Source organism: Sturnus vulgaris, chromosome Z (assembly GCF_052056855.1).
Source record: "Sturnus vulgaris isolate bStuVul1 chromosome Z, bStuVul1.hap1, whole genome shotgun sequence".
NCBI lineage: Eukaryota > Metazoa > Chordata > Aves > Passeriformes > Sturnidae > Sturnus > Sturnus vulgaris.
In genome coordinates, this window is record NC_142283.1 from 3,875,476 (window position 1) to 3,900,159 (window position 24,684).

Genomic DNA, 24,684 nt, shown 5'->3' on the forward strand with positions numbered 1-24,684 from the left:
GATTCTATCAATGATGCACCCCCCAAATAACCTTCTCCACAGATTCTGGGAGTTGAGCCAAAGCAGTACACCTGCACGAGGCTTTCTCAAGGGTATAAACACTCCTCCATTTTGGCCCCCCCAGGTTTTAGCCCAGGAATTAAACAAGATACACCAAACCTGGCAATGTAGCTGTTTATCAAGATATTGATGATATCCTGGTGGGAGGAAACGAAATAAAAGTAGTGGGAGATACCCAACAAAAAAATAATCTCCCATTTGGAAAGCCTAGATTTGCAAATTCCCTCAGACAAAATTCACAATCCTCAGGAAGTGAAGTTCCTGGGAATTTGGTGGAAAGGGGGTGTCACATGCATTCCTCCTGATACCCTAACCTCTTTAGATCAGATTTTAATGCCTGAATCTAGAAAAGATATCCAACAAGCTCCAGTATTACTAGTGTTCTGGAGAAAACACATTACAGTCACCACTGGGACCCCCCCGCCCCCTGACAGGGTGGCCCAGAGATCCTCAGTCAGGAAGTGGTATGCTCAGATAGAACATGACTGCAACATATTCTCAGTAACAAAAAGAGCTGTAAAAAATCTGGCAATACAAGAAACTGGGAGCTTGGCTAACAGCCATGACAAACCTGCCTTGGTAATTAAAATAGCCCCTCCTTTCTCCCCTGAACAATCAGCAAATTCTTGGTTCACTGATGCTTCTGCCTAACGAGAGGGAAAGGTGGGGAAATACAGGGCAGTAGCCCTCCCCACTTCTTCTGGTGAAGGAATTATTACTGAGGGAGAAGGCAGCTCTCAGGTTGGTGAGCTGGCAGTTGTTTGGAGTGTTTTCCAACTCGAGGTACAGAGTACCTCTCTTGTTTACATCTACACTGACTCCTATGCTGTGTTTAAAGGAGGTACAGAGTGGCTTCCTTTTTGGCAGCAAAATGATTGGGAAGTTAACAGAATTCCAGTCTGCACTACACGCTGGATAGTTCCATCATTTTAATCTCCTGCCTCCTGGAGGCAGACTCTGTTGTGTTTACTTTTCACAGAAGAGCACCGAGCGACATGAAGAAGTATCCCCTCAGTGTTGGATGACAAGAACAATGTCTTTCCTCCTTTCATGATAACACAAGGCAATGATGTCACAATAATGTGTAAATTAATTTTTGAATCCCTCCTTGAACCTGCATACAGTTATGGCACAGGACCTCACGGCCATGTTTTATACTGTGAAATTCAAAATCAGAATTGTTGGCTACTCTTAACTGTGGTACAATTTTCTCATAAAATCATGTGTGGTAAAAACATTCCAAAATACTGGGGGGAACTGATGTTAATGTTGTAACACCTACCACCCAACCACCAGTTATGCTGAGCCCAAAAAGTTTTGCTCCGAAATTCAGCCAGCTTGTTCACTTTTTCTGCAAAGGGGTGGACAACCTGGTTGTGAAAATGGAATCCTTCTAAGAAACAAACAACAAGAAGCATAACAGGTGTTGTGGGGACAGGACTGGGAATTTTGAATAATATCAATTCAGAAGTACTGATGAATAAATTGGCTACCACAACTGGAGATGTAGCCAAATTACAGCAGCCACTGCACTCATCCTTAACAGCTTTGGGAACCCAAGAGTGGTTGTCATCAAATGTATTACCAACTTGGGAAAAGGTAAGCAAAATAACATTTCTCTTGCTCTGTCTGTATCTAGGCTCAGTTGTGGATGCAGTCAGTTGCTGCCTCAATTATAAGAGAAGGAGAGGAAGGCACTTTTCCTACTGAAATTCAGAAAATAATCTGGGATAGTGCCACTGATTTTGAAAGAGAATTCCAGTCCTGGTGGAACTTAGTAAATTTTACCTATGACCCCAGCACAAACACAGCCACAGCCTTTGTACTGATGATATGCAATGCTTCAGTGCATTCAATATTCCCCATCATTGCCTTAGGGTTGAACCATGATGGAGCTATTCTCTGTCTTTTTGAGCATAGGGAATGGGCCCATCAAAATGGTGAGCAATGGCAAACTGTCAATTTGGAAACTTGCGTTGTCCAGGAACAACAAGGGTTTATCTGTGAAAGTAACACAATTAGAGCTCAAGATATTTGTTTGGACACAGAACAGAATGTTGTAACTTTGAAATTCACCCAAACAAGATCCCTGAAACAGTACTGGTGTATATAGGCAATGGATGTGCATGCTTTAGAAGTACTTGTGATACTGTTTTCATAGAACATTTGGTAGTGAACACTAAAAATCATTGAAATCTTTGTGTTTGTAACTTTACTAGAATTGCAGGATGTGAGTTTTCCTATGTAGCTCCAGTTACTTCTTACCACTTTTTGAAGTCAAATCACACATTGATCCACCATCTATTGCCCACCCCCATTGGAATAAGCCTCTCTCTGGTGAAGCAATTGCTGCTTCACCGGGATTTAATTGAAATTTTGGAAAGGATCAAGAAAAATGGACAAAAACCTTTAATAACTGTTCATCACAATGTGAAAGAAAAACATGGTGTTTTGGAAAGAGTAAAGAAAGATGCCGAACACAGGTGCTGGGATACTCTATTTGAGTGGTCACCTACTGCTACAGGTGTCCTGACCAAATTGTGTCATCCCATCATTGTTCTCTTGATTTTTGGCTTTAATTGGTTTTGTTTTATTAGCAAACCTATACATTATGAATTGGAGAATGATGAAACACTTAACAAAATTGGCATCTGTAATGGAGGTACCCAAATCGGTCACTGTTGACATCCCTAAGGTTATTGACACAAGACAAACTACACAGGTGTTCAAAAATAGGATAAACTGTGATATTGACTGAAATTGCTTATTTTAATTGTGTGGTATGTTTTGGAATTATTTAAATTTTTTTGTAATCAAAATTTGAAAATTTACTTCTTCTTTTGTAATCAAAAAACTGAAAAAAATGTTAATTTCTTTGTAATCAAAATTGAATGTATATTTTAATTGAGAATTGATTATTTGTTTTGTTTTGTTCTCTCTCTCCTTTTCCTTCCCTTTATTTTTCCTACTTTTCTATTCTGTCTGATTCTGTCTCTGTTTTCCGGGATATGCTACCAACTTGGATGGGTCCTGAAGACTTCACAACAACACTGCAAAGGAGCGCTCTTGACAACGATTGTGAGTCCTGGGGGGTTTAAGGGTCGGTCCGAAGTTTCCCTCGTTTTTGTCTCACGACCATCACAAGAAGACCCCGAGGACTCCCACCCGGGCTGACTCTGGACAATGGTTTTTTTGGCCTGGTCGAGATGGATGCTTGCCAAGAGACTGTTTGCAGGTGTGTTGTGTTCACTGCACTGTGCTGTCATGGTACCAGCTGAAGCCTGCATGTACTGCACGTACGCACCTGTCTCTTGGAGCTCCTCACAATGGTCCATAAATCTTCCCAGCTCTCAGCCAGAAGCCACTCGCTTTGACCCTCTGGAGAAGACCCTTGAGTATTCCCCACGGATGAAGGTCTATTGGCTGAGGATCACGAGGACGTCCATCTGATCTGTTGGTAGCTATTTCCCCATTCTCCTCTTTCTCTCTCTCTCTAGACTCTGTTTCCTATATCTCTCCCCTCTATCACAACTGAGTTGTTAGCATTCCATAAAAACGCATTGCTCTGAATAAACTGATTTGTCCCCCGCTATTTGCCTGCTTGCACCTCTGAGATCAAACGAACAATCATGACCTCCATGCTGTGTTGGCAGATCATGACAGGAACACGGCGATATTTTGGGCTCTCTGCTAAGGTGGGCAGGGATCCCTCATGAGGTGTGCAGCAGGGTTAAACGAGACGTGTTTTTTCAGGCTTCTCAGCACAGCAAAGGGACACTCAGGGTCGAGGTTGTGCAAAGTTTGCTGGAAGCCTCCTGCAAAGCCTTGGGCCCGGCCTGCGGGCCCAGCGGGCGGGCAGAGCCCATCCCTTGGGGCCGGGCGGGGCCTCTGGAGCTGCCGCGCCCTGGTCGGGCCGGGTCCCGCGGCCGGGCCGGGCCGGGTCAGGGCCCCGGCAGGGAAGAGCCGCGGCCCCGGGCTCTGATGGCGCTGCCGAGCAGTGCCGGAGGCACAACAAGGGCCTCGCTATGCCCTGGCCCTGTGCTGCAGCCAAAGACACATTTACAGCCACGGCTGTTCCTGGGCCACAGCAGGCACCTGGGGTTACAACTGAGGCGGTGGCTTCTCACACTGAGGACTTCCCTGCAGTTGCCTCAAGCAGATGGGGAATGCAGCACAGCATGAAAACGGTTCTGATGGGTTCTGGTCTGTGCTCCCGTCTAGATCAAGAGATGGATTGACTGGAAGTCCTGGTTGGTCACAGTGGGAAGATCATAGTGCATGCTAGAGGCAATTTCTGAATGTCCCTTTCCTGACAGAAGAATCCCTGATTGTTAACCCTGCCCAAGAGTAGCCCCAGGAGCAGTGGGCAGAGGCAAAGCAAGGTGGGGAGGAGAAAGAGCAGGGTCTAGATTGCCTTTGAAAGGCAGATGAGCTGTGGGGCCTGCTCGTGGCCAGGGACCCTGCCCAGAGCCATCCCCTGCTGGCCGGGGCCTTGAGGGGCAGCTGTCCAGCTGGGCCAAGGTGTGCCAGCAGCTCCAGCCGTGCTGGGGAGCCTTGCCAGCTCTGGGCCCAGCTGTGCAGGAGGGTCCCTGTCCACCAGCAGCAGCTGGGGCCTCAGACACTCCTCTCTCCACAGGAGCGCCCCTGCAGCTTCACGAGAGCAGCAAACGACTTCAGTCTGGACGAACTGGATCTGTCATCTTGCATCTCCATGCACGTGTCCGTTTTCCCTCCCCCAAATGCATGACCAGGTAATTCCTGTGCATATGCTGCCACCAGGATGCAGAAAAGGACCCTCTGTCCCCAAAGGGACTGTCCTTCCTCTCCAGCCAGGACAAGAGTTGGGGCCCTCTGGCCAAGGCAGAGCCTGAGTCCAGAAAAACCTTTGGGCTTCAACTCTGGTGTCTGGGTGGTGTCACCAGCACTGGCAGAGCTCCTTGTCTGGGCACAGCCAGGGCTGGGCAGGCAGCGGCCAGCTGCTCCTGAGATCAGCAGCTGCTATATTTATTTTTCAGTTGGCTAGATTTAGGAAAAATTTCCACCGAAACAAATCCTCAAATATTTCTTCCCTTTTCCCCTAGTAGTTTAGGATTTTTCAAGTCGTTTTAGAATTCTGAAAAGCTTAGAACATTTTTACACTTGTAGAATAAAAAAGAAAACTTCATTTAGTTGGTACTCTTTACTCTAGCACAAACTAAAACAGCCCAAGACACCCAGCCTGTCAGAGTCGTTCCATCAGCTGCCAGGGCCGGAGGGGGGCGGGTCCCAGACAAAGGCACCAGCACTCCTGCTTCTTGTAACAACACCTAAGCCTCGCCCTGCTCTTTGGGGCTACAGCTTCAGAGCTGTATTCTCATTTCTGGCTGTCAGTGAATACATCTGAATGTTACTGGTAGTTCCTTAGCCGCCTGCAGTGCTGCACTTGGGAACTGCACATTGGGAGAGATGTGCAAGGAGTCCCTAAAAGCCCCAAGCCCTGCTTAGAGCCCAGGATGTATCCAGAGAGTACCAAGGCACAGATGACTTCTGAATCCCAGACAGAGCAGCAGAGAGTGTGGGCAGAGCTTTGTGGGTGACAGTAAAGACATCTTTGTTATCAACTGGACAAGGCAGAACATCAATGGTCATGTGTCCTGTAACTGGCCCCCAAGGGAGCAGAGAAATGGGCTGTTGGAATGTCAGTTCCTAATTACTCCAATGTCTAATCACAAGGCATTTTGGCTCAGCTCAGCTGTGTCATTGTATTACTCACTCCATGTGCTCTGTGGTTTTCTGCCACCAGCTTCTGAAGTTACTGATTTTCAATGTCATTTTAGATGGCCATAAAGAAAAATCTTCAAGGACTGACAAGTTAAGAAATAATCATCAATGAACTCATGCTCATGGAGAAGAATAGGAATCCCAACCTGGTCACCTCCTTAGACAGGTGAGTTGTTGTGCTTTTGTGCCATGACTGTTTGTTTACATACTGCAAACACGCAAGGTAAAAAGCCACACTCGTCACTGGCATAAAATTGAGCTGTTAATTATTAGTACATTATTATTGTTCTGCTCATCATCAATGGATGGGAAGAGAGTGCATCTTGTCTGCATGAGTCTTCCCTGGCACGTGTAGTTTGCAAATTGTTCAAAACCCTGGATCAACCATATCTTAGTAAATCAATAGCTTGTATGTTCATCTCCTTCATGTTGTTTTGGGGCTTCTTTTATTTCAAGTGTTTTCTTAAATGTTGATAAACTACCAAGGATTTCCCTTGGATTGTGTCCACTCTTTTCCATTGCTGTGCATGCCAGGGGCACTAGGTGCTTTTTTTCCAGAAACACACAGTGTGACAGGTTTTTTATCTGTTACTGAACTACCATTTTCATTTTCTGGCCATCTAACACATCTCTTTTTCACAGATGTGTCATTCTCCTCGAGACAGCACAGACTGCAAACACTGCACAGCCTAGAGGGAATGTCTATTCCTTTCATTGTGTCCTCATCACAAAGAGACCTGGGAACAACAATGACGCTTGTCTTTTCCAAACAGCAACACAGCCATGCACGTTCATATCCACAGCCTTGTTTCCTTCTTTCAGCTACCTTGTGGATAAGCAATTCTGGCTGGTGATGGAGTACATGGATGGAGGCACTCTGAGAGATGCCATCAGCAAGATGTACCTGTCTGAAGATGAGATGGCAGCTGTCAGTCGGGAGGTCAGGGATTCCACTGTGCTTCCAAGGGCTTGGTCAGGATTGTTTGGGAAACTGGGGCTCAGAACTGCAGAGATTTCATGTGCCAAGCTTTGTTTCTGTGTTGCTGGTATGCTATGGGGAAGTAAAAGCATCTCAAGTGAATTATGTGCCAGTGCCCCAGAAATCACTGTCCTCTATTCCTGTACTCTTCTCTCCTGCTCTTGTATTCTCACTCTGTCTCTTGTATTTGTATTTGTTGTTCTCCACCCTGCCTCTCTAAATGTTTACCTCGAGCCCGTCTGCACTGCATTCCTTGTGTGTAAAAACAAAGGTGCTGGTGGCAGGATTTGAAATGAATAGTAAAGAAAAACCAGCGACTCATTTCTCACAGGTCTCAAAAAGGATAGTAGTGCACCCAAAATGCTGTTTGCTTCTGAAATGTGACTGATGTGATGCTTCCAAATTTGTGCTGAGGCCAACAATAATCCTTTGTCATGCAGCTTGCCACCCAAAGTAATCCACTTCACACCAAGGGGAGGGACGTTTTCTTTTTTGGCAAAATTGTTTGTCCCCTGCATGGAGAGCACATCCACTGCAGCAGCAGTCATTCTGGCTGGTTTGCAGGGCACAGTCTACAACAGCAGTTGCTGCTGCTCTTCCAAAAGCTGACATGACTTTCCTTAGAAAGGTCCTGCTCTGCTGGTGTTGGAGCAGCAAGCTCTTCCTCTCGCTGGCACTGTGTTCTGCCATTAGTTCCCATTCCCTGGAAAGGGAATAATTTAGAGTTGTTTCCTTTCTTGTATGATGACCTCACATCACTAATGTTTGCCCTCCTGTTTCTGTTTTCCTTCCCAGTGCCTTCAAGGACTGGATTTTCTTCATGTAAATGACGTGATCCATCAAAATGTGAAGAGCTGCAACATCCTTCTCAGAACTGATGGCTCTGTCAAGCTGGGTCAGTATATTCTTGGTCAGGGGCAGAGTTCTAGGGATGTGGGTGTGGGGTTGCTTTGAGTGACTGCCAGCTCCCCAAAAATGCTGCTGGTGGGAGTTCAGGGGCCCCTGCTTTAAGCTGAAGGCACAGCTGCAACATGCACAGAGGTATGATAGGGAAGCACAAGCAGTCAAGAGTGGCATTGGTCTGTGTGTGTCACTTCCAGAGGGAGGGAGATACAATGTAAACCTTCAGGGGAATAAAGGCCACTGCTCTGAGCAGCGTTTAAAATTCTGAGTTTTCTTGGAAGTGGCCAATTCCCTACTACCTTGGCTAAAGCCCTAAGGAAACTGAGCATGGGCAGTTCTCCAGGAGATTCATCAACAGCTCATTCTTAGAGTGAGAGTGGGGAATTCTTTGGCTTGGTTTCCTAATTAGAGCTGGCTTTCATGGTGTGTTGTTTTCTCCACAGCTGATTTTGGCCTCTTTGCTCAGCTCACCCCTGAGCAGAGTAGACAGAACTCAGTGGCCGGCGCTTCTGGGTGGATGGCACCTGAAATCATGACAGGTCAACCATATGGCCCCAAAGTGGATATTTGGTCCTTTGGAATTGTGGGAATTGAAATGGTGGAACGAGAAGTTCCTTGCCAGAGCCAAACTCCTGTCTGGGTAAGGTGCAAATACTTATTGATCCCACTGTCTTTCTCACCTGTCCCATGTCCTGGGAGCCACTGGACAAAATCCCATTGCCATCTGCTGGCACCACTTCCACCCAGGTCCTTTTCTAAAAATATCCCTGCAGCTCATCAGTATCTGCTGTACTTTTGGTGGCCTCAGAAGGGAAGTGGCAGGTAACCAGTTCTGCAACGTGCCATTTCTGCCTCCAGCCATGCCTGACATTTCTCATTTGCTTTTTGAACACTGTTGGAGCTCCGTTCCTGAAGGAAACCAAGCTTTTCGTGAAATGGTTAGATATATGATAAATACCCATCAAAATGGAGGTTGAATCTTCTGAGGTTCAGTTTTATAGACAAATTAAGAAAAAAAGAAAAAAAATAGGTAAAAACAAAGCACCAAAGCAGTGCCCAAGCAGTTCTGCTTGCCTTTTCCTTTTTTAACCACAGCACATCAATTTCCCTGCATACTGTAGCATATTTTTCAAATCCTGTGTGTCTTTGAAACTTTCAGGCTTTCAAAAAACCTGTACATTGTTCTGTCATGTCTCTGGATGGCCTGGCTAAGTTCAGGATGTGTTTTTCTCTGGCTGCAGTTAGAATTGCACACCAAACCCTTGGCTGTTTCTTGGTACTTTAACAAGTTGAAGAGCTGCAGTCAGGTGCCTGTGGCTGGGATCCAAGGTGTTTGGTTGTTTGGTTGATGCCGGTGCTGTGTTCCTTTACTGCAGGAGCAGGGCCATCCCTGGTTTGCACAGTTCTAATGACAGTGAGGACATCAGCTCCCCATCATGTCCAGTGGCTGGGCTCAGCTGCAGGGGGACAGGATAAAACCCCTTTTGTCACCTCTGGTGGTATGGGAAAATGAAAGAAAGCTGCCATAATTATTTTTATCAAGGAGAGTGCATTTGCTGTTTTAGGTTTGGAAGTTTTCCTCTGGGTTGAAGAGGATAATAACAAAGTCTCTATGGTCACCATCTATTTCAGTGCCACCAGCACCGAGCTGTTAGTATTGTGCTGGACATTTTTATGGAGACCAGGCCAGGGGCTGGTGTCATGGAGAGCCTGCCAAAACCTCCCATTCTTGCCTGACACTTTCTGCAATGGCACACCATTAATGCATTGACTAGAGTATCCAAATGAGCAGAGGGTTACCATAGGGATAGCACTTCTCCTTCTTCTGATTTGCCCATGAAAAGGTTTCCTTTTGCCACATAAAGAAGCTGAAACTTGCAGACTGCTGAGAAACAGAGCTGCAGGCGTTTCCTCTTTGTGTGCCCAAACAGGCATTTTCATCCCAATACATTTGTGCATGCATCTTTATGTGTCTGTATTGAATATGAAATTCCAAATGTTTGTTTTCTTACCTGAGGATTACCTTTCCACCTTACCTGGTGGATTTCCTTTCTTCCAATTACCATTGTTTTCTAGAACAGGAGAAAAAGATGGATGAATTTTGGTTTATGGCAGCTGTGCTTAAGGGACTAACAAGCACTGCAGAGGTGCCTTTCATGTAATAATTCTTGGAAACAGAATTAGTTAATGTAGCAAAGTCCCTCTTCCAAATAGCCTGTCAAGCTGGTGGAATCCTCAAGGAAGCAAACGTTTTTGCTGATGTAGTTTTCACTACCTAGGTCAGTCAATGAGATCAGCTGCCAAGGTGAGATCCCCTGCATGTTGGAAAAGCTGTGGCTGCTTTGGGCTTTCAGTGTTTTGTTGGTACAGCAAAGTCATCTCAGCCTCTCTGCCAGGGCAGAAACTGCCAGTGCAGAGTGCAGGTTAAACAATGGCATCTGGGAGAGCAGTGACAGATGTGAAAGGAGCAGGCTGAGCCTCGTGTTTCCTTTTTCTCCAGCCTCAACTCCAGATAGCCACAGGAGGGAGACCAAAGCTGCGGCAGCCCAACCTCTTCTCGCCTTTGCTGCGGGACTTCCTGAGCTGCTGCCTGCAGACAGACGAGGCTCGGCGCTGGTCTGCCAAGGAGCTCCTGCAGGTAAAATGCAAAGGGGCTGCAGGTGAAAGAGTGTCCGTGGGATGGGCTCCTCCTCCACTGGAGGCCAAGGCATCAGATCAGCCCCCTCCTCCTCACCTCCAATCTTGTGCTTTTCCAATGAAAATGGTGAGGAATCCTAGACTGGGCTGGGCTGGCAGGGAGGTGCAAAGGTCATCTGGTCCAAGTGGCCTGCAATGAGCAGGGACATCTTGAAGGAGATCAGGTTGCTTAGAGCCCCTTCCCATCAGAGCTGGAATGGTTCCTTGGATGGAGCACCTATCAGGTTGTGGGGTAACCTGTACCAGTGTTGTATCATGGTCCTTAGAAATACTCAGACTCAATCCCCTTTTCACTTAAAAATATTACCCCTACCTTTAAAACACCAGGTTTGGGAAGTCATGGTTCATTGCTCTTTTGTTTTTTTCTCCTTTTGTGCAGCATCAATTTGTAACATCGGCCAAGCCTGCATCCAGCCTGGTGCCACTGATCCTGTCACTGAAGCAGTGGAAGGAGGAGGAGAGTGGCAATCCATTCAGGACCATTTTCTGCAATAGCAGCCTAGAGGAGGATTATAGAGTAGGATTGTAGAATAGGATTGTAGAGTAGGATTTTACAGGAGGATTGTAGAGTAGGAATATAGAGTAGGATTGAAAAGAAATAAAGTTTCTGAAACCTCAACTCATTTGGAAGATACCCCTTCTTCTGAGCCTGTGAGAAAGTTCAACATTTCTTTCTGAATTATCAGTTGTTTCTTCATGCTGCAAAGTGACATTTCTGGCTTTCTTGGTGTGCTTCAAAAGTGGGGAAGGCTCTTCTTTATTCATCCTCTCCGGATCACAGTGCCTTTGGAATATGGCCTAATGGCCAGGTTTTGCCCAGCCCTGGTGCTTCTTTTTGAGACAGAAGGGGAAATGGAACTTGCAGGCAAAACCAAAGGAGTGGTGCAGCCAAATCACCCTGTGCAGGTGCAGGCCTTCAGTCGTGAGTGGGCAGAGGCAGGCTGGAAGGAGGCCCTTGGAGCTGCAAGAGGCAGCAGCCCGGCCCTGGGTGCCTCCTCCTGGCACCGGGCGAATCCTCTGCTCTCAGAGCCAAGCTGGCAGCTGGCTGGGCCCCAGGGGAAGCGCAGCCGTGCTGGGCACAGCACAGACTGGTGGCATTGGCCCCCTGGAGCGTGGCCAGCAGGAGAGAAAGGCAAAGAGCAGCCCAGGGCTGGTGCCCTGGCTGAGCATTGCCCCTCTTGGGCCGGCTGCCCTGTAACTCCTGGGCAAGGTCAGCAGTGTGTGCAGCACTCTGGGCACAGGGGCAGGGAGCCGGGCTGCTCCGCAGGCTCCAGCACAGGGCAGCGTCCTTCAGGCACGGCACTTGTGCCAGGGGAACCGAGGCCAGCGGGAGGCAGGGACAGCTTGTCAGGTCACAGCTGCAGGAGACAGTGCCTCACACAGCCCTGCGAGGAAGCGCCTGCAATCCTGGACTTGTGCACGGAGCCACAGCAAAGGTGTGAAATGCAGAGTGCTTTGCAGAAATATTCAGGGGCACCAGGCCAGCCTGCTTTGTGCTCTCTGCAGCACAGCAAGCACTGTGCAATGCAGCTCTGAGCTGCTGGGACAGAGGGAATATGGGGATGTGCCTGAGTGTTGTGCTTGAGTGGTGAAATGATTTGGAAGGGAGCAGAATAATTTCAGTAGTCAATCTGTGTGGACACACACATTTAGAGAGCTAGGAAATTACAGCCTGAAAATTCTTTCCCAGGCTTGGATTTTCCTGCCTCTCAGGTCCATTCCCAGACTGATAAGCTGGTTGTAGCTTCAGTTAGGGAGGAATTCTCCCAGGATGATAATTTGTCAAAACAGAATGGAATCTGGTGAAAAACAAAATGGAATTCATTAAAGATTAACACCTGGTGTTTTTCCCGTGGGACACATCCTGAAGTATGGTCTCATGGATGTTTTTCCCAATTATCCAATGAGCTACTGTCCTGTCTTAGCTCCTCATAATATGCTTTAAATACGGGCTTCAATAAAGTTGGCCTTTTTTCCCTAAAGAGGTCCATGTGTGTTGCTGTTCTTGCTGTCTCTCTCTCTCTCCAGGGCAGTAACTACAAATCTGTGCTTTCTTTATTCCTTTTTGGAAGACAGATATAATGTAGCTTCATTCAGCAAAAGTCTTTTTTTGGTTTTATTTTAGAATGACTACTCAGGCAAGACCTTCAAAACAGCAACTGAAGCAATTCCCACCCGGTGAACAAAAAAGCCCAAACCCCCTACATCTTTCTACTGTAGATCTTGACTTTTTGGGCTAGTCCTGCAAAGGGCTTAGCTCCCTTTAAGGTGGGAAACACCTTCTTGTCTTGTCAGCCAGGACAAAGGATGCTTGGCCTGTTCTAGAATCAGGCCATGAGCTTGTTTGCTTTGGCTTTTTGTTTTGTTGCAGCCCCTCTGTGGCAAATGTTCATAACCTTGCAAGCTGACCAAGCTTTGCTCACTCTGTCCATCCCAGTGCTTCTGGCAGAGGCAACAGATGGCAGCCTCTTCGGCTGGGAAGGGAACCTATTTGGAATGATGTAGTGATCCCAAAGTCCAACAACACTGCACCAAAAGATTAGACCCCTCACTCTTCAGTACGTTCTAACTGGTCCTGCCTAAGATGGTTCTAGTGAATCTCTGCCAGGGCTCACACCTTTATTGCAGGGCTGTTCTTCCTCTCAGTAATAATGGCTCAGCTGTGTCTTGATGACAGGCTGCTAACCCAAGGCCAGTCTCATCCATATCTCTTAAAGAAGGACTTTACCTTAGATCCTGAAATGTTGCGTGCATGCATGTAAAAAAGCCAACAGAAACCTTTAGGAAAATCAAGGTGCAAAAGCAGATTCCATTAATCAAACCCAGAGCAACTGCATTAAAATGCAGGTCTATAAGCCTTTCTTCAGAATTGTCTTATTCGTGGCTCCAGAGTAATTTTTGAGAGATAACTAGGCTGCCCCTAACAAGTCTAGATTACTTATCAAGCAGTAATTAGTCATCCAGAAAGGTTTCCAGCTGTTGTGTGGCATTTTATGCAGATAACTGGTCCCTGGACATTGCAACCAGCTTCTGACTTATATCTCTGCATTTCTTTTCCATGTTCTCAGCCCAGAGCATCCTAACACATTCCACAGTGACTCCTCACTCCGATCCCATGTATTCTCCCGTGGAAGATTCCTTGCTCTGTTTTCCTTGCCACCAATGGGGATCTGCAGTCCCTGCCCGGCACTGCTCCTTGTGGGTTCTCCAGCCAGAGGCGATGCTGTGGCGCACCTGGCGCAGGTGAGCCTTGGGCCCGAGGAGGGACCGACGCTCTGAGCTGCCGCGGATACGGCGGCGAACCCGAGCGGTGCCATCGCCTCGTTGGGAACCCGAGCGGTGCCCAGGGCGCTGCCTCCCCGGGCAGGGCTGTGCTCTCACGGCCGCCGGGGCTGCCGAGCAGTCGCTTTCCACGTGTCTCCGGCTCCGGGGCCGCCCCCGCAGCCGCGCTCTCCCAAAGGCGCTGACCCGCGCCCATTCCCGGCCCGGCTGCACGACTCCCTGTGTCTGTTAATCAGGCTTTTTCTACTGGCCCAGTTTCTGCTTTGTAACCATGACTATTCCAGAGATTTGTTTTGCTCTCAGCAAATCTGCTGACAGACAGCAAATCACACCTGTGTTCACTTGCGATGTTCAAGAGCTCCTGGGAATACCTTACAATGGCAATCTATGTCATTCACAGCACTCTCTGATACTTCAGTGACAAATCAAGTGATACTGGTTCAATACTGCAGCTGTAGCAATGTGTTTATCTTTTGAATCTGTGGGTTGAGGCGAAAATAATCAGCATTAATTAGTCAGCAACATAAAAAAAGTGATGAGTTTCAATCACTAGAAATCTAATCCGTAGAAAACACATTTTAAGTATAACTAAGATGAGCTAGATAAGCTATCGTTATCAAATGATTTTTTCATCTTCAGGATCAGTGTCTCTTAGCTCCATCATTTATGAGATCTTCACGTTAACTGCTATACACAATATCCTACAGATACTTTGTGCAGCCCTTCTGTTAATGATGTCTAATGTTTACTACAGATGATGCATCAATTTTGTTTTTCTTCAGTGATAATTAAAATCATTTTTTGTACAATCCTAACTCAAACTTCATCGAGTTTGTCAATATTCTAACCACTTAATTTTTGAAAGAAGGGTAGCGTTTCTCTTCCTGATTTTACTTAGAAAGAACAAAACATGAGACTAGCAAAAAATGTCGATGAGAACTTGTTTATGTAGATCATTTATTCAGCTGATACTTCATACCTGTACAAATATACATTATTTTTAGATAATAGTGTATTTAACCAAGGGTTTACAAAGTGATGTAAAATAACTATCAGGTCACTGCTTTAAATGATTTGCTCTCTTCCCTTCGTTTACCCTTTCTGTTCCTGAGAACCATGGGGAGTTGTAAATGACAAAGAAGTTCCAAGGTATCCATTAGTCCAATGGATTACTGACATTAAAATCAAAATCAAAAGCACACACATGCCATGTTTACTAGGAAAAAGAGAACAAAAAATAAATCTAGATTTTTACTCCATTTTAATCGGATTTAATGGAAATATTGCACAGAATGAAACAGAATTTAGATTAAATTTTAAACCAGCCCTGCAATTCTCACCCTTAATCGTTTTAGCAAAGTGTCTTTTTACTATAGGTACCTTAGAAAATAATTTAAAATAAAGTTCTATGGAAACATGCTGTTGCAAAACAACTACCCTTTCTTAAATTTACCCTTTCTTCATGAAAGAGATCAATGGATGTTCTACAAATCTGCTAAAGGAGAGAATGCATGGTTCTAAATGCTGAGCACTACCTTTTGAAACACAGAGGGTACTTAATGCAGAGACAGTCTAAGAGATCTAAAAACCAGTTTTAAGCAATGGGGCAACAAGTTCTGAAGTCTTATAATTGATAATATTGATAATCAGGTCTCCTCTCTGCAGTGGGTTTGAGCTCCAAAAGCCAAGCAGAGGCTGCGGGACAGGGAGCTGAGCTGTAACTGCAGTACAGGAGGGGTCCCGTTGTTGGCTCAGGAACAGCTCCCCTGTCCATCAGCAATGTGCCCGCTCCTCCTGCCTACTGCCAGTGCTTCCCTGCAGTGCCAGCAGGAGCTGCTCCCTGCCGCCGCCCAGCTCCTCTGCCTGCCGTCCCTCCCAGTGCTGGCACTACAGCTCCCTCCTGCCTTGAGCCAAATGCCTGCTGCACCTTGTGCTGCCTGTGCCAGGTCTCTTGCTCCAAGCCTTTGACTGCCGGGCTTCTGCCCCAGCCCAGGGGCATTGGTTATTTCCATCACCAGGGAGTTTTACACAATGAACCATTTTGGTTTTACCTAAGAGGTGAATCATTAAGGTTGTGGTGCTTTCTTGTACCCAATGTCCTGTTAAGACCAACAACGAGCTTTTCCTACAGCTTAGTTTGTGGCTATTCCTACACCATTTTATTCCACACTGCATGCCTAAAGAAAATATATCCTTTTCCTTACTAAGTTTGGGCTGCAGCTTAGTGCAAATACGTGTGAGAAGAGATTAAATGTCATAATCCCCTGACATTTTTCTCCTCCCCTCTCCAGCCAGGGTGCTGCCTGAGGGGGTTCTAGAGATGGACCACAACTCACAGACAAATAACCTCAGACAGGTTCTATTACCCACAGATGGACAGACTTGGGAGGAATTGGGTGCCACAGGCTGTCATACACTCACCAAAGCTTAAGGATCAGTTAAGAAATAGGGGCAAACATTGATGTGGTCACTCATCATAGAAACAAGAAGTGCTCCAAAGCCAATGCCAGTTTCCAAGGGAAATTTATTACAGATTGCTACAACTGCGATGCTTATATACGATGACCAATTTCAGTTCTGTTGGGCGTTGAATTTTCCCCTTTTCTTTCTGTGAAATTGCGGGCGATGGTGAGGGAAGGCATGCAGACAACCAATATGATTGATAAAGCAAGCTCCGTTTTATTCTCTGTTACAATGGCTTTTTATACACTTAGCAAGCAACAAATACAGCTGTCACATTTTGATTGGTTGCATACAGATTCCTACCTTGCTGCTTCTTCTTGCCAGGATTCTTCCTTGTTCTCATGACAAACTTCTCTAAAGTTGCATACAACAGGATGACAAGATTACAGTGCTGTGACAATTGATAAAAGATTCGTGTTAATCACAAAAGCATTAGGGTTTGTATAAACCAGAATACTAAGCTCTAAAGTGAAGCATGGACGCTAGATAAAGGAAATTATATGATTAAATAATTCTGTTTAAAATCATCTTGTTATGTTATATTATGTTGTATTATGTTACATTATAATATGTTATGTTATGTTTTTCAAATAAGTTGTATCGGCTACCAGCTTGGAAAATTGGACTTCCCAAAAAGCCCTTCCTGCCTTTGTCTGATCAATACTGCCTATCCCAAAAACCAGACTCCCAGACTTCTCTGGTGTTATCTACAAAGACCAGACCTCCAGAACTTCCCTGGTGGTCATCTACAAGGACCGGATGGCTATCTGTGACTGATTATCACCCAAAGGCTTTGTGAATTTGTGAACAACGAGAACCCACAGTATAAGAAGAGGCTGCAAACCAAAGTTCAGTGGAGCGTGGAATGGGCAGTGACCCCTCACGTTCCCCAGCGCGCTGCTTGCTCTTTCTATATCAAATAAAGCAATCTAAATTTTGCTGAATATCGAGACTTTTGTCTCTCATTTATAACAGTGCCCTTGTCACATTATTACATAATGCAATACTTGTGAAATTATGTACAGCCTGTCTTATTCTGATCAACAAGGGGATTTTTCGAACAATGCTTCCAAAGACCCATGACCCTGAGCAGCAAGCCATTCCTCAACATGAAATTTTTCCCATTGTTATGCCAAGTATTTGGAGCTACACCCAGAAGCTCAGATAGCTCAGTTAACAGTTTCTCTCAAAGGGGGAGGAGAGGGGCAATACTGGAGAAATGAAGAGGTGGGGTAGGGGCCTGCTCTCTGGGGCTCTGGCTCTCTCGCTCGTTTGGCTCGGAGAAGGACGGTTGCTACAAACTCCGCTCTGCCATCCTGACGCCGGGAGCTGCCTCCCTTGGCTCTGGGATCCTGCAACCTCCCTGCTCGGACGCTCTCTCTCTCCTGCATCTCCTGCCTACTTCAGCACATCCTCTTGGAGCATTGGGATCCGTGAGCATCGTCTCCCTTCCGCCCTTCCCATCTGGGACACAGACGCCATTCACCGCAGGGCCCCTCCAGACACGTGGGATCATCGCATCTCCTCCCTGCTCAGCGAGAGCTGGCAGGCAGCGCCAGAACGGAGACTGCACCGCACAGGAAAGGTGTCCACAACCGAGAGAACTGTTCACTGGGTTTGCTGCTCTGTTGCTCTTGATCTCGCACTTATTGTTGTCTCTCTTGTTACCTATATATATATATATATATATATATATATATATATATATATATCAGTAAAGAACTGTTATTCTTTCCCCCATATGTTCGCCTGAGAGCCCTTTAATTTATATAAATCATAGTAGAGTGAAGTGAGGGGGGAGGTTATACTCTCCTTTTAAAAAGAAAAGAAAAAAAGAGGCCCCTATCTCTTTTGGCAGATACCTGTATTTCAAACCAAGACAAGTTCAAAGATGGCTACAGAACGGTACAACTCTGCTGACTCTATAGATAAAGATAGAAATATCCATTTCAGTTCCCACAATCAAGTATATTCCAGGTCACTAAGTACTGCCTACATATATATATACATATATACATATTTATTTATTTATTTATTTATATACCTATATAGTTATATATATTTATATATGTATGTATGTATATGTATGCATGTATATAAAGAACCAAAGATCAATTGAGTGATCTGAAAATCCACAGAGCAGGAGTTCTACGCTCAGTGGAGTCCCAGAGTTTTTTCAGCAGGCTTTGCAGAGAATTCTTAGCAAACGTGTGGCTCTGCTGTCATCCCAAATCTGAGCTTTCCTCGTCCAACCTGAGTGCATGTGGGGCCTGTGCTGGGCGTGGCTGGAGATTTCCATGGCCAAAATCCTCCAGCATCATCACCTGTACATCTGCTCATTGCTTTGGATAGCACAAACCACACAACACCCATCTCAGCTGACAAATGTAATTTCCTGCAGATTGCTACAGCCACACTGCTGATCGACAAATACACGAGACTCGATTTCAGTTGAAAAATGTCATTTATTACAAATTGCTACACCCGCCCTGACAATACAGAACTGTACAAATCTCAGTTAAGGTTCAAAAAAGGAATTTATTACATTACTAAAACAGTGATATGTATATATATACAAGTACCACCTTCTGTTAACAAAAACTTGATTTATTGCCAACCTCTACAACAACTCGGTTTACATAAAGATCATTTAGGTGTTTAACAACTTAATTTATTACATATTACTACAAGCGTACAGCCCATATACAAATACAAAAATACATATTCCCTCTCTAAATAGACAGAAGTATACAGCTACACAACTCCATACACGTTTAAATAGAAGTAAAAAAATACATATATACACATATATAAATACATTAAAAACTATAAGGAGATACAGATGTAAATATAGATTAAATATTACATATTATATACAATATAAACATATATATAAAACAAACCTATCTATAAATATAAAACTATCACTGTGCCAAGCTAAATATCCATATAACTTCATCAATACAAATACACAGCTATACAATTGGATACATATGTAAATAGAATGACATATAGAAATAGATTAATATATAAGAGAACATATATACCTATGCAAATATGAATATACCTATTTAAAGAGCCATTTATCTATAATTGCATCAATAGAAGAAATAGATAGCAACACAACTGTATACATAGGAACTAGAACTAAAAACAGAACAACATACATGTATACTTAGATACATATATACATACATGTAATTACAAACATATATGTTTGTAATCCATAAATATAACACATCCATAAATATAACAACAGACATATAAAAATATTGATATACAAAACAAAGCCCACATATGTAGATATCCATAGAATTATCCCTCTCCATGTGCAAGTCCATTTATCTTGAAAGGGAACGCTGAGCAGAGGGATTCCAGCAGCCCCATCTTCAAAGCCTCTCCCTCGGTCTCTTCCTCCCACGCAGAGCAGCTCTCCTGGACAGCGACAGCAGACGGGACATCTGGGAAAAAAAGGGAAAACGGAGTCAGGATCAGGGCCTTTCCCTCGGCAGCACCTGCACTTCCATCAGGGAAGAGAAAATCTCAGCGCCTCCCCAGGAGGGCTGCAAAGGAAAAGCGGCCGAGCGGGCCAGGGTGTGGTGAGCGCAGCCGCGGCGGGACCGTCCCGCAGCCCCCGGCAGCCCGGCACAGCCGGCACAGCTCCCGGGCCCTGCCGGCACAGCTGCCTTGCCCAAGGACAGCCCCTGTGCCGGCCGGGGCAGCTGCGCTGAGCAGCCCCAGCACGGGCAGGGCCCGCTCCTGCCCCGCCGGGCAGTGCCCACGGCCACAGCCCACGGCACCCTCACCCCCAGCCGGCCTCACCGGCCCTGTGGCCTCACCCAGGCTCCCTGCTCACTGCTCTTGCTCTGGCCTTCAGCTCCTCCCTGCTGGCTCCTGTCAGTCCTCCTGCTGTCTTCAAGGTCTTCTCTGCAGCTGTGCCAAAAATGGACGCTCAGGAATTGGTTCCAAGGCCTGGCAGAGCTGCAGTCCCGCACCCCTCTGTGCTCCCTGCTGGCTCCCTCCATCCCCTCAGCCCCGCCATGCTCTCGGCAAACCCCGAGTCCCCTTCAGTTTCTTCAGAGTCCCTCAGTCCTCTCACCCCCCTCAGTCCCTTCTGACCCATCCCATCCCCTTAGACCCCGCCACCCCCCTCAGCCTGTGCCACTTCCCTGTCCCCTCAGTGCCACCATCGCCCTGTGCTGCCCCACACCCCCAGCCCCACCAGCACCTCAAGGTCACCGTCCCTTCAGTGTCACCACCTCCTCAGCCCCCTCAGTCTCACCGTCCCTCAGCAGCTCCTCAGGGGACAGTGCCTGGGGCCACCGGCAGCTCCCAGCGCTCCAGGGACACCCGGGGCTGGAACTGCTGCTCTGCTCCGGCCGCCAGCTCGGACACAGCACAGGGAGAGGGGACAGAGGGGGCACAGGGGGAAAACAAGCAGTGAAAAAGGCATCCGAGGGAGAAAAGAGGTTAAAAAAAGGCCTGGATGTATACAGGTATCAATCTATGTAACTAAACTCCCAGATAGAAATACAACTATGCCTATTTATAAACTTAACTATATAGATATATAAATCTAACTGTACATATCTATAAATAGGACTTTAGCAGAGGGATTTTACCTGCCTGATGGTCACAGGCCCTCCCTCTGTCTCTCCCTGCCACCCAGGGCAGCCCTCCTGGAGAGGTCCATCAGAATGGATCTGGGAAGCAAAGGGAACACTGAGTCAATATTGGCCCTTGTGCGTGTTTCCCTTGGGCACCAATTGCCCTTCTATCAGGGACTGTTCAAGATGGTCTGAAAGGCAGACTCTCACTTGGAATTTGAAGCCTGCTCTTTTGAGAAAAGGGATCCTTCCACATTTTCAAAACTGTGTAAAGCACTGCAGTACCTCGATAAAGTCTCAGCACTCACAGTGCAAATAGCACCCATGAGAGCTTGAAACATAGACAGTCCCAGCTCCCACAAAGAAGCCCAGCCTTGTTCTTTCTCTGTGCTGACAGAGAGACCTCAGTCCCCACTGAAATGGCTGAAGCTGAAGGGTGCTGTGAGCCGAGTTATGAAACCAAATTGGGACACCCGACTTGGTAACACAACTCCCACGAGGTCAGTTTATTCCCTGCTCTCTTGCCACAGCAGAGGACTCCATGTGAGAGCCTCTGGAGGGCAGGGCTCAGGGAGGTTGTGTCTGTGCAGGATTTGAACTAAAGGCACCGGGAAGCACCAACCCTGCAGACAAGAACTCAACTCTACTCATCTCCCTTCCTGTGAGAGGCAGGCTCAGAGCAGCCATCTCACACCTCTCTAAACCAATGTGGGCTCTCTCCTTACCAGGCTCCTCAGGCTCTGGGGAACTGATCCTGCAGCTCTCGGTGCCAGATGAAGCTTCCTCTGCTGCAGCCCTGTTCAGAGCTTCCTTCCCTGAGGACTCAGGGGCAACATTAACATTCCCCTTGAAAGAGAAACAGAAAGAAAGAAACCCAAAGATCACTCACTGTTTTCTTGGAATCACATCAGGGATACAGGAACTCTCCTTCTCCACTCCCAGAGGACATGGAGCAAAAGGGGCAACACTGCCCACACGGTTCCCATGACAAGCATTTTAAACTCAGGATTTGGGTGGCCAAGGTGAAACTGAAGCTCTTACAAAATGATCTTTGAGGCAAAACATGAACACAGAAAATGAGAAGACAACAAGCGAGGAGACGCGCCCTCACATCCTGACCCTGGCTCATCCCACGAGCTGTAAGAAATCAGCCAGCAGAAAGCCAGGGGCCCTCCTTGTTGACAACACGGCTGGCAGCAAGGGCAGAGCTCGCTCCCAGCACTGCCCAGGGCTGTGTGCTGCAAACACACACCAAAAGCACACATCTCATTTCTGGCTGCGAGTGTCACCGCCCCAACCCAACCACTCAGACAATCCATCACCAGGTGGTGCTTTTTGGAGCCCTTTGCTGCTGCCCCATATGGATGACATTTATGGACCAGGGTATTTCCAGGATCAAATTTTCCAGTGGCTAAAATCTGTAAATGTGGAGGGTAAAAAACCAAACCAACCCATCTCTTTTGAAATAGCTCATCCATCAAAATCCTAAAGAGTCTAAAGAGGATTGAGAGCCTGTAATGTTTCCTGTTAGTATGGAATAAAATGCTTTTGAAAACTGCTATGTGTGAGTTTACAGAAGACAAAAGACATCCCACTTGACAATAAAACATTAGTAAATCCAAGATATCCCACTCCCCGCTCTGAGTCTGCCCTTCCTCAATCATCCATGTACTGCAGCCAGTGGGGTCAGAACATCAATAGAAAGAGAGGCATTCTTTGGCCAACACATATAATAACTGCAGAAAGGCCTTGGCAACACTCCAGGCAAGTCTGGGAAGAGTTAAGAGAAATGGGATTCCTAATCCAAAGACTGAATCTTTCAAACAAAAGGACAGAAAGCTGCAGCTCCAGCCCATCCCCAAACACAGCTCTAGGAGCACCTACATGCATGGCAGGGCTCACACAGCAGCAGCAGCTGCAGCCCAGCTCTTGCTTTGCCTTGGCCTTCCAACACAAAGAGGCAGAGCCCACATCTGCTGCTGGAACTGAGGCACCTCTCACATGCCCCTCCCTGTCAGGACACTTTGCCTTCAGTGGCATTTTCCAAACACTCTTCTTTCTCAAACATAGCCTGATAGAACCTACAAAGCATCACCACAAATGTCCCTGCACGAGGCATTCTTCCCAGGAAAAGGAGCAACCAAGCGTGGCCAACACAGGCTCACACCTCTCATCGTCACTAAGGTGGGGAGACTTTTTCATCCTCCTTCTTTTAGAAATCCTACTTTCCCAAGAATAATTAGATAACTATAGAATAATGAAACAAATTAACTTCAAGAAGCCTTTGCTTCTCAGCCACGTAACAAGGTTCCAAAGCTCTCAGTTCAGCCTCTTTTATTCCCATCCAATGGGGTTACCTGAGCAGAGGGTGACCTTTGAGGCAGGGATCTCCTGATCTCCCGAATCATTTTTTCTATTTCAAGGCCTAGATCTGCTGCTGGGGATTCATCTTCCACAGGTGCATTCCGTGCTGAGCTGGAGGCCGTCGATGCTGCACAACCAGCACTACCAGGTGGAGCACTGGGGGCTGAAGTGCCTGGTGTGGCTGCAGGAATCCAAACACAGTCAGGCTCCACAATGTGGCTTTGCAAAACAGACCTCTATTGCTGCCTGGGATCAAACATGCCAGGAAGCACAAGGGAAAACCAGGCAAAGGATCTTTTGGCCTTCTAGGTCCCCCTTCCTAATGGCTTGACAATTTCTGTCTCACAATGACAGAGCAGTGCGGAAAAATACTTTAAGAGGTCACTTCTCATGACCTTTTGGAAAAGCAAGGCTGGAATTCTTTTTCTACCTGGCAGGTGGGAGGCTGGGGGCTGCTGCTCCCTGTGGAGCTGCTGGAAGCTGCAAGGCTCTATCCCGAGCACCTCCCGGTCGGCCGGAGGCAGCTGCTCCCCGCAGAGCTCCTGGAAGCGACTCGGCCCCTCCCGCCCGAGCTGCAGCGGCCGCTCCCCGTGGAGCCCGAGGAAGTGGCAGGGCGGCACCCGGAGCAGCTCCCGCTCGGCGGGCAGCGGCCGCTCCCCGTGGAGCTCCTGGAAGCGGCTCGGCCCCTCCCGCCGGGCCGGCAGCGGCCGCTCCCTGTGCAGCAGGTGGAAGCCGCTGGGCGGCCGCGCCCTGGGCAGCGGCTTGAAGCGACTGCGCCCGTCCGGCCCGTCCGGCCCGTCCGGCAGTGGCCGTGCCCTGGGGAGCTGCTGGGAGCCGCGGGGTGGGAGCCTGCGCCCCTCCCGCCCCGCCGCCAGCCGCTGCCTGTTGGCCGCGCTCCGGCGGCGCTGGATGCGGAGCAGGAGGTCGGGGCGGTCGCGGCGAAAACTGGGATTCGTGTAGTGGAGCCAGGCCCCGGCATCGCCCGGCACAGCTGAACCAAGCCAGCCCGGCACCTTGCGGAAGCCGTAGCGGTAGAGCTGGCGCACGAAGCTGCGGAACTGCGTGGCCCTGAAGGTGTGCGGGGCCGGAGCGTGGGCACTGCCCGGGCTGAGCAGCTCCCGCTCGAAGAGGGAGCGGTCGATGAGCAGCCCCTGGCCCCGGCTGTCCCAGCGCACGGAGCGGACGCGGGGGTTGTCCACCAGGCGCCAGAGCTTGGCGGGGAAGGTGCTGGCGTTGAGGCCGGCGGGCAGCGGCCGCTCCGCCATGGCGCCGATCGCCGAGTGTCGCCACAACGGCCGCGGCTGCGCCGGCGGCGCGCGGCCTGAGGGGGGCGCTGCGCTCGGCCCCGCTCGCGGCCCCGCGCGGGCCGGACTTGGCGGGGCCGAGCGCGGCAGAGCCGGGGCTGCGGGCCCAGCGCGGGCCGGGCGGCTCCCGGGGCCGGCCGGGCACCGCAGGGCACCGCGGCGCCAGCTGCAAACCCTTTCTCTCTGTCTTTCCCTGCCTGCAGCCATCCTTCTGCCTTCGCAAACCGTCAAGACAAGCGCAGGATCTTTCAGAAACGGGTCCGAA

The 24,684-nt window shown here is 47.8% G+C and overlaps 2 protein-coding genes and 1 long non-coding RNA gene across 3 annotated transcripts; 1 reads left to right on the forward strand and 2 right to left on the reverse strand.

The window, feature by feature from the left end:
• The first annotated feature begins 5,936 nt into the window (after positions 1 to 5,936).
• LOC148219577 (serine/threonine-protein kinase PAK 3-like) lies at positions 5,937 to 8,528 on the forward strand. The gene is made up of 4 exons (XM_088156342.1): positions 5,937 to 5,986; positions 6,643 to 6,760; positions 7,595 to 7,694; positions 8,146 to 8,528. The coding sequence occupies exons 1-4, from the start codon at positions 5,937 to 5,939 to the stop codon at positions 8,526 to 8,528; spliced, it is 651 nt and encodes a 216-aa protein (XP_088012468.1).
• Positions 8,529 to 18,763: 10,235 nt separating this feature from the next.
• On the reverse strand, positions 18,764 to 20,729 carry LOC148219578 (uncharacterized). The gene is made up of 3 exons (XR_015799544.1): positions 20,427 to 20,729; positions 19,984 to 20,077; positions 18,764 to 19,605 (listed from the first exon to the last, which is right to left on the reverse strand). It is a non-coding gene; the product is annotated as an uncharacterized LOC148219578 (long non-coding RNA).
• A 107-nt stretch (positions 20,730 to 20,836) lies between these two features.
• Positions 20,837 to 24,380, reverse strand: LOC148219579 (uncharacterized). The gene is made up of 4 exons (XM_088156343.1): positions 23,546 to 24,380; positions 23,109 to 23,296; positions 21,477 to 21,597; positions 20,837 to 20,847 (listed from the first exon to the last, which is right to left on the reverse strand). The coding sequence occupies exons 1-4, from the start codon at positions 24,378 to 24,380 to the stop codon at positions 20,837 to 20,839; spliced, it is 1,155 nt and encodes a 384-aa protein (XP_088012469.1).
• Between the last annotated feature and the right edge of the window lie 304 nt (positions 24,381 to 24,684).